At 35.9% G+C, this 10,322-nt stretch overlaps 2 protein-coding genes across 2 annotated transcripts in view; both read left to right on the top strand.

Moving 5' to 3' along the window:
* The first annotated feature begins 282 nt into the window (after positions 1–282).
* The window catches only part of LOC307146823 (alpha-tectorin-like), an 84,953-nt gene continuing 74,913 nt past the window's right edge, over positions 283–10,322 (top strand). Inside the window, exon 1 of the mRNA XM_079851125.1 lies at positions 283–345. Within this exon, the coding sequence (XP_079707251.1) occupies positions 330–345 (16 nt within the window). The 5' untranslated portion in view covers positions 283–329. The remainder of the gene's footprint in view (positions 346–10,322) is intronic.
* LOC307147408 (pancreatic secretory granule membrane major glycoprotein GP2-like) lies at positions 730–5,490 on the top strand (the record flags this gene model as incomplete). The annotated part of the gene is made up of 8 exons (XM_079852142.1): positions 730–810; positions 924–1,094; positions 2,962–3,122; positions 3,328–3,573; positions 3,767–3,929; positions 4,461–4,563; positions 4,646–4,671; positions 5,443–5,490. The coding sequence occupies 8 exons, from the start codon at positions 730–732 to the stop codon at positions 5,488–5,490; spliced, it is 999 nt and encodes a 332-aa protein (XP_079708268.1).

The following is a 10,322-nucleotide window of genomic DNA, read 5'->3' as shown; positions in this document are numbered from 1 at the left end:
CCAACAGTTGAGGATGGAGTGGTCACTCGAGATGTCTGCGGTCACTGGAGCAATAACTGCTGCTATTTACAATCCAATCCCATTAAAGTCAAAGCCTGTCCAGGAGATTATTATGTCTATGAGTTTGTGAGCCCAACTACCTGCAATTTGGCTTACTGTGCAGGTAAATATATTTACATGTGCCCTCCGTGCATTTAAGAAGTTTTTTTTTTTTTAATCTAATAATTACTGTATCATTTATTTCAGATTCAAGCATCATAAACACTACCACTACTACTCTCACGCCAGAGACAACCACAACCGAAACTACAACAACAGAAACTACAACCATGGACACTACGACTGGTAATATGATGTATTGTGTTACAATATGGAGGATTATTGATTGGCATCAGCAAATCAGATTAATATTATGGGTTTGTGATGCATGTAAATAATTTAAAATAATTTATAAAGCTATATAGGCTATTATATTATATTATCAGTCATATTAAAGTGATTCAGCCATAGGCAAGAGGCCAAAGGTAATCACAGCCATGCAGATATAGGTCATAATGCTGTATCATATTTTCATATCATTTCTTTATGCAGAGATTGCAAATATTATGATGGGGACATTAAGCTCTGATTCTGATAACATGACTCAGTGTCTTTGTGTTGTATTTCATCTATCTGTGCTTTTCCTCTTAGATGTGAGAGATCGCTGTTCTGAACTCAGCTGCTCTGAGGATGAATGGTGTGGGAAGAAAAATGGTGTTTATGGCTGTTTATGTAACGAAGACCATCCCAGACTACAACCTGACTCTTTTGGTTGGTATCATTCAACAAAAAATAAATAAATAAAAAATTTTTTTTCGGTCATTAGTTGCCCTTTTTTTTTTTTAACAATTCTGACAATCTTTTGTCTTTTTATCCCCTCTCAGATTTCTCAGAAACCTGTGAAGGCAGCTCTGGCTCCATATCTGTGTCTCGCTGTCAGCTCTTTGAGGCTGGTTTTCCAGCTGATGTCTTACACCTCAATGATCCCAGCTGCAAAGGAACGGTCCGGAATGGCAGAGTGGAATTCCATTTTGATAATGATGAACACATCTGTGGTACAAATCTTCTGGTAGGTTTAACTATTGTGGTGAGATCTGGTATTTATCTCATTTTCCTGATTAACCCCATAGTATCACAGTTGCTAGGTTGTCTTGTGCTGTCAGGTCAGAAAAGGATTTATTTCCTCACTAGCTTGTTTTTAATTTATACCAGCCAATCTAGGTGTAGTCCCTACACTCTCGTGAAACAATAATAATCATTGACAACTAGACATATGGATCAAATTCATGCTTACCCTCCAGCAGAATCGGTCCAGGAACCTTTGTTGTCTTTGGTCTTGCAAAGATTATTATAATGCTCTGTCTTTCGCTAATGGAACTGTCTTTGTAAGCTAAAGTAAAACTTTACAGTGTTTGTCTTTATGAAATAAAATTTTATTTAAACAAAAGATAAAATACTGGTTACACAAAGACTAATATTTGTAGCAAATCATCAAAAAGTTACAGGATATAAATTTCAGCTTATTCAATCTCAACAGGGCAGTCCTGTATGAGTGAATATTACAAAAGGCTAATTACCTTGTAAGCAGTTCAAGCGATAGGAGTACAAAATAACTTGCTCTCTTCCGAAGTCTACAAGTTACAATAATACAACAGAGCAATATAAGCAAAAGAGTTTCAGTTAGAAACTGGACTAGAAGAAAACTAAATTCTTCTTAGGGATGCAAACGACATCAAAATCAAAAATGCAACAACTAACAGTCAAAATGCAGTCATATTTATACGGAACTGGGTTACATTGTTCCTATGCAGTTTCTTGGGTTTCTTTCCAGAGGAAACAAATCTTGTGACATTAACCTTCTATTGCTCCAGTCGAGGGGGTTTTCGGTGACATTATTGTTTCCCATATGGGCATTCTTGCATCCTTTCCGTCCTCTGCGCTTTGGACTTCTGTGTAAGTGTGTGCTTGCATATGTATCTGGAAGTGTGTTTGTAGGTCCAAAATACCTGTTAAAATTCACATTTCCTACTACACTATGTACAATCTATTCAGTACACAAAATTTAAATATTTGTAGTGTCTGATAGAACCAATGGAGTTTGATCTGACCACTTGGGGAATCTCTTTGAGACTTTGAGAAGTCTGTAGAGAGGTCTGTAAGGATACTGAATCTGTAGAAAACCTATAGACTTCTCAAAGTCTCAAAGAGATTCAGTGGGGAAGGATACACATCATAATGCCACAAAAGATACTGGAAATTGTGTCCACTTTCTTCAATTCTACATTCTAAAAATTCAATTTGTAGCCCTTGACTGATACATTTTGGGCTTTGTAGTTTTTAATGATATATATAATGTTGAGTTACAAAAAAAAAAAAAAGTTTATATTTACTCCAAGTACATGGTTAGGTGGAGGCTATTTACACTAACTCCACCCAACAGGTCTTTAATAGTAGGAATAAAGTTTTCAACAGGTCTTTAATTGGCCTATAATTTAAATTGGATGTTGTATCCTCACGTTGGTCGGACGGACTGAGACATTGACGCGACACATGCAGCTCTTATTACCACACTCAAAACCATGGCTCCCTTCCTGGACCTTCGAGAACCTTTACTGACCAGCAGGTTCAATATGATCGGGTCAGGACTAGGTGTAGTGTGGGCTTTAGGGACAGAGACAAGTAATGTCCCAGTAAGGCAGCATCCATTTAGTATTATCGCAGACTGTTTTATAATAGTATTACTACAATATAAGGTGCAATTTAGTAAATGCCACTATTTGCACAAAGTATAAATAGCATCTAACTACTTTTTTTTTCTTTGTGCAAAGAAAATACTGCTGTAGTGGAAATGACTGCTGCCTTTTTAAATACCTTGAATTCAATTTAGGCTAAATTACAAAATGTTATAATTGTTGTCCACAGGCTAACGGCACCCACTTCATCTATGGTAACTTTATTCTGGGGACACTGAGGTCAGAAGATCTCATCATCAGCAGAGAGAAAATCCTGAAGCTTTCTTTCAGCTGTGTTTATCCTCAATCACAAACACTTTCCATGAATGTGGAAATCAACCCGCTGGAGAGGTGCGAGTCAAATACAAATGTGTGTGTGTGTGTGTGTGTGTGTGTGTGTGTGTGTGTGTGTGTGTGTGTGTGTGTGTGTGTGTGTGTGTGTGTATAAAAATAAAATATATTCTAATATTCTCTAAACCAAGAACTTAGTCCTAAAGTAGAATTTTACCCATAAAACAAAGCAGTTTTAACAAAGATCTATTCATTATTTCATCAGCATTGTGCACAAGACTCTTCCCGCTGGTGAAGGCAGATATCGGGTCCGGATGATTCCATATGAGGATGATGAGTTTACCCGGCCCTTCACTGGTCGTGTGGATGCAAAGCTCGACCAGGAGATGCATGTGGAAGTTCGTGTTGAGGGGGTCGACAGCCGCCAGTTTGCCCTGGTGATGGACACGTGTTGGGCTACACCTGTGAATGATCCTGATTACAGCCTCCGCTGGGATCTCATCCTTTCAGAGTAAAGCAGGGCTTCTTTCTATTCTTTTAAGCCTATAGCCTTAACTCAATGTAACATTTGAATAAATAATAATCATTTAACTTTTAGCATTACCGTACATGCTTTGTCTTTCAGTATTTCAGAACTAAAGCATGAGATCATTTGAAACAGTTAATACAAAAGTGAAATAATTAGTCATTATTGATATTCTCAGGTGTCCCAATCCAAATGACGACACAGTGGATCTGCTGCAGAACGGCGTCTCGACATCCAGCCGTTTCTCCTTCAGGATGTTTATCTTCACTGCAAACTCCACTAAGCTTTACCTGCACTGTGCTGTTCACCTTTGCCTTCTGTCAAGCAATCGCTGCTCAACGGTGAGATTACAAAACCTCTCATAGTTCATGAAATTATAATGTTACATTTTCAAGAGTAGCTTTAGTACTGTATTGTGAAGTAAATTTTCACTGTATGTGTTGAATATCAACCTAATTCATCAATTATATTAGCCAGTGTGTCTGTCTGTCTGTCTGTGTATACAGTATGTGGAGTATCTACTGTATAGTAAAATGTGGTGGGTAAATGATACATGTAAAGGTTTTCAAATCTGCAGTTACGGTAAGGTTGGTATGTTTCAAGATTTAAGGTCAAATTTACTAAACAGGGCAAATTAGCGTGAGACACATTAAAGATCACAGACAGCCACAAAAATAACAGTATCTTCACGTTTTCATTGCTAATTCTTTTTTTAATGTCAAAAAACCATTCTCTCTCTCTATCTGTTAGTAAATCTGGCCCTTAATGTTCAATGCTGCTCTCTTCTGGAGACTTTCTGCAACTCTTTATTTCATGTTTGTTCAGTGATATTTAACAGGGATTCACACAGATTTTGCTCTTTTCTCTATTAGAACTGTTCATCTGGACACCGGCGGAGAGAGGGCAGGTCTCTGGACTTCCATGACAGTGCTTCCATATCCCTGGGTCCTCTGGTGTTGTCTGCAGGGAACACAGGTGATTTTAATAATTTGTAAATAAAGGTTTCTATGTAAATACATTATATTTCACTGCATTTCATTATATCCCCTGTTCACAGATAAGTGGGTCCCAGAACAAGTGAAGGTATCTGAGGCTTCTTGTCTGTGTGGTTCACTGATGCTGATACTTGTTCCTCTGATGAGTGTCCTGACACACTTTTAGTTTAGCACAACATTTTACATGCATATTGTCTAGAGTAGTTTTAATTAATGTGGAACTGATGCTACACTGGTTGTGGGTTTCTAAACGTTTCTTTACTTAATTAATGATATTTCTTGTGGACTAATAAAGGAATTATTATTTAATCATTTATGTTTATTTCTATATAGTACATTCATTCTGAGGGAATGTTCTGCAACAACAAAGACCATCAGATTCATGTTTATTCAAATAATGCAAAAACATAATTTGGTCATTCCCTTTCTGTGGAAATTTGTAATATTGTGATTGTAGGCAACTAACTAATATAACTTTCTTTTCCTAAAAATTGTGTTGTAATTTTTTTTATTCAGGCATTTTGTATAAGGTGAGAAAAAGATCTGAATAATCTAAACGAGGAAAAAAATAAATACATTTGATGGTTGGCTTCAAAGTCTATTTTTCCTTTTGTAATAATTTTCGTTAAGTAAAAATATGAGAAAGATTAATGATCATAACATTATCTTTTTACTGCTATCTTTGCAATTGTTTTACTTTCCATCGTGATGCTATGATTACATGAGAAGAGTCTTGCTTTACTTTCAGTTCTTTGAAGAATGTTGCAGAACTGGTTGAATTGTTCTCTTTAGAGCAGAAAATGAGGTGAGGTTCAGTCAATGGTCAGATTGCCAAAAAAATGTTCTTGTGTTGTTCTAGTTTTCAGTCATAGAAGGTGAAGAGAAAGAGAAATTGAAGAGCCAGTAGGACATAGAGCAAGTTCACATTTAGGCAGTCCTCTGACACTGTCCTCGACTGATCCTTTCGTGTGAGAGCACATTAATAACATTAATAACTGTTGAACACTAAGACCCACTGCTGCATTTATGCAACATTCCGATAAAACTAATTTTATATGTTTGAAAGTTAATATTATTATTATTATTAAGAATATCATATTGTTGAATATTGTGTGAAAGTGTTTCTATTACTAAACCTGTTTAGACTTTGACAACAAAATATTACAGATCAAATACTTAGATTTCTACATTTGATCATAAACAATCAGCAATACTGTATGTCACTAGTCAAAGGCCATATTGTGTGATTCAGATTGCAAATTTCTGTCAAATGTGTTAAGATACATATTTGAGCTATTAGATAAGTTTGATAAAGTAGAAAGTAATATAAAGAATGAACTGATTCTGTGTAACCTGTAAAATGTACTGATTGTGTTCCAGCTGGTCTCTAAGGGTTAAAATGCTGAACATGTGAAAGACTCTTTGGCCTGGTATGTCATGACGTAGTTTAGCCAGTATATTCAGTATAACAGGTTTTAAATGTGTCAGATGTACAATAGCTTATTATTTACCCTGACACACAAAAGCTTATGATGAACATTTGGGTCAGAGTTGTCTCCATTTCAATTCAATGAGATGCTAATCAGAGTTTGTTTTGGAAATAATTGATAATCAATATTCATCCTCTTCAGTGTGTTTCTTTTGTACATGAGGTTTGAGCTTCACTGAGAGCCAATAGATATGATCAGCTCATAATGTTCAGGTTTCATCCTGTACATTCATAGAGGAGTGTCTGATTGTCTTTATCGAATGTTAGATTATCTTATGATTATTTTCAACACTTTTGCTTTTTAATCACGTAATCATTATCTACTGTATTCTTTATAATTAGTTTTAACATGATTATTTTGCCCATATGTAAAAATGCAGAAATTGCAATCATCATATTTGAAAAGATAAAAAATATATAAACTATTGTTAATGCAGTGGTGACAGTCATGTAATGTAAGTAGATTTGGGGAATCCTGATCAACTGCATTTGCAAAAATGAAAGGAAAAATCCACTGACAACTGCACTTTGGTGACCTGATATCATTTATCATCTGGAATCCATTCTGCTGATTTTCTAAAACCTCTAAAATGTGATAAAATGACAGTGAACCTGACTATCAGGTTTGACTACACGAACAAGGAAATACACAGTACTTCTCATGAGGTGTTCATACTTTAATGTAGTTCAGACGATGAAAAGTTCTTTATATCAGTGCCAAGTTAGTGTCAGATTCACTGTGTGTGAATTAAAACTTCTTAACTTTATTCCTAATGCAATAAATACATTAACAATAAACAAATAATTGATTTAATAATATTTAAAATACACTCCTGTTCATTAATTCATGCTTCATAATACATTAACTAATGTTCATTTATTCAGCTTGTTAAAAAATGTAGGCCTATTAGTGGACCTGGATTTGCTGTAAATGCTGTTCACATAATGCATTAAACTCTTCCCATTTTGACAAGGGAGAATGTATAATACATATTAAAAAAAAAAATCAGATTGCTAACACACTATAACTGATACATTCATTATAGCAATTATTTCAGTTCATAAGACAACAACACATTTCTCAAAACTATAAACACATTTCACCTGTTATCAAACACATTCCAATTTTCTCAACGTTTTCTGCAAAACTTTTAGTTTTTCTGCATAATTTTTCACCATGGTTTAACCATGTTCACATTCAGAAGACAAAAGTACAGATTATAATTAACTCAAGCATTCACAATGTGAACTCAAACAACAATGTATCCATGCATTATAGAAAAACTGATGATACACTGATCAGAATCTCTCTCAGGATGATATAGATACGGCCACAGATGATTATGTGATCTGAAAAATGCATCCTAACACTGGTGGGAGTGACACTGAACTGTGAAACTATTTTCTTTTTAGAGCTGCTTTACAGTAGAATTGAACTTTGTCTGCATCATCATTATCATTATTGCAATCATTATTTTCCTGTTTATCCATTTAAAGCTGCTTTGAAACAATCTGTATTGTATAAAGTGCTAAGCTATATAAATAAAGGTGAGAGAGAGCTGATAAAAGTAGGGGATGGGGAGATTGATCTATCTATCTATCTATCTATCTATCTATCTATCTATCTATCTATCTATCTATCTATCTATCTATCTATCTATCTATCTTGTCTGTCTGTCTGTCTGTCTTCTGCAATGTTCAGATGAGGAATGTGGAACATTCCTAAAGAGTCAAATAGTTTCTTCTCTGGTAAACCTGTGAATATAGTGTTCACTTCCTTAAACTTTCCAAGGCCAGAGGCCAGAGCTGAATCTTTACTTTAAATGAAATGATCATGTGACGTGCATGTCTTATGAATGATGTTGTGTCAATTCAAACAACATATTAAATATATATAGTCGTGCTCAGAATTAATCATACCCCTGGTAAATATGATCAAAAATGGCTGTAAAAAATAAATCTGCATTGTTTATCCTTTTGATCTTTCATTCAAAAAATTGGCAAAAATCTAACCTTTCATTGAAGTAAAAGAATTGAAAGTAGGGAGGAAATCACATTATGAAATAAATGTTTTTCTCCAAAACACATTGGCCACAATTATTGGTAGAATTTTTTAAGAATAAAATATCTCTGAAGTATATTCCCATTAATATTTACCTTTTTTTTTAGCACACCAGGGTGACTAGGAACATGATATTGTCCAGCTATAACTTCTTGTTTCACAGGAGTTTAAATATAAGGAAACACAAAGGCCAAATTCCCTGAATCATCCATCACAATGAGTAAAACCAATGAATATAGTTCTGATGCGCAGCAAAAGATTGTTGAGCATCACAAAATAGAAAGTGGCTGTAAGAAAATAGCTAAAGAATTGAAAATCCCCATTTTGACCATCAGGGCAATAATTAAGAAGTTATAATCAACTAAAGATGTTACGAATCTGCCAGGAAGAGGACGTGTGTCTATATTGTATTAATGGACGGTGAGGAGGAAAGTTTGAGTGGCCAAAGACTCTTCAAGGATCACAGATGGAGAATTGCAGAGATTAGTTGAGTCTTAGGGTCAGAAAGCCTATACAAAAAAAAATCAAACAACTCCTACATCCCCACATGTTGTTTGGGAGGGTTTCAAGAAAAATGCTCCTCGCTCATCCAAAAACAAACTCCAGCATATTCAGCTGTCAGACACGACTGGAATTTCAAACAGGACTGGGATCTGTGGTCAGATGAAACAAAAAAAGGGGCTTTTTGGCAGCAAACACGTAGATGGGTTTGGTGCACACAAGGATAAAAAGTACATGTGTACAATTTAATATACCGTTGGATCTTTAATGTTGTGGGCATATTTTTCTGCTGGAGGTCCTGGACTTCTTGTTCAGATACATGGTATTATGGATTCTATCAAATATCAACAGATAAAAAAATCAAAACTTGACGCCTTCTGCTAGAAATCTTATAATGGGCCGTGTTTGGATCTTCCATCAGGACAATGATCCAAAAAAAAACATCAAAATCAACACAAAAATTTGTTGCAGCGCACGAAATGAAGCTTCTGCCATGACCGTCCCAGTCCCCTGACCTGATGATTGGAGTGAACTGAAGAGAAGAAGCACCAACATGGATCTGGGAATCTGAAGGATCTGGAGAGATTCTGTATGAAGGAATGATCGCTGATCTCTTGTTGTCATAATTCATGAAGCGGAAGCAAATGCAAGTACTCTTTTATTGAGGGTCAGAAGACACAAGGCAAAATTCACGGGTGGGCTGGTGGCGCAGGGACTTGATGGTCAGCGTGATGGTGAAGACAGGTGACGGTGAATTCAGTGAAGTGAACATCCAACGCGACGAACACCACGAGAACACCGAACAGGAACAAGATCAGGAACAGGAACAGGACTGGAATGGCACACGACGACACACACTGAAGACACCAAAACAACGATCTGACAAAGAAAGGAGAGTGCGATGAGTCTATATAGATGAATGAATTGGCAGCAGCTGGTGAGGGGAATGAGATCAGCTGGCGCGCTGATCAGCTGAAATGAGCAGCCACGCCCACTCACACACACCCACACACACAGAACAACAAATGCACGAGACACGAAGAAAACAGTGAATTCATGAACCGTGACACTTGTCAGGTGTTCTCCAAACTCATCAGGCATTATAGGAGAAGACTCAGAGCAGTTCTCTTGGCAAAAGGAGGTTGCAACAAGATATTTATTTAATAAAAGGGTACCAATAATTGTGGCCAATGTGTTTTGGAGAAAAACATTTATTTCATAATGTGATTTCCCCCCCCCACTTTCAATTCTTTTACTTAAATGAAAGGTTAGATTTGTGCCCATTTTTTTAATGAAAGATCAAAAGTTTTGAAAAATCCATTTATGATCATATTTACCAGGGGTATGATTAATTCTGAGCACGACTGAACATATTTGACAATGATGACATGTTCTCACCATAGGAAAGTACCAGCATTTGTCTGTTTGGCCTAATTTTATGTATTCTCTGCGGTCTTTGTAAATTAGTTTCCATGATTAGGATTTGTTGCTGTTTGTCATTGTCTTTTTCCTTCACTGTCGAGAGTGTTAGTTGCTTTCAAAAAAACATTTGATATGTATTTTTTGCATTTCTGTTATGATCTTGTTAGTTTGCACAACTTACATACCTTGCCTTACTTGACCACTGCCTGCATCCTTCCAGATGTCTTAGGGATGAACTCTAAAGCTTTTAATGTGATCATTATTT

The sequence above is a fragment of the Squalius cephalus genome (assembly GCF_949319135.1).
Source record: "Squalius cephalus genome assembly, chromosome: 19".
Taxonomy (NCBI): domain Eukaryota; kingdom Metazoa; phylum Chordata; class Actinopteri; order Cypriniformes; family Leuciscidae; genus Squalius; species Squalius cephalus.
The sequence above is the reverse complement of the archived record's forward strand: the minus strand, read 5'-3'. Positions and strand labels throughout refer to the sequence as shown.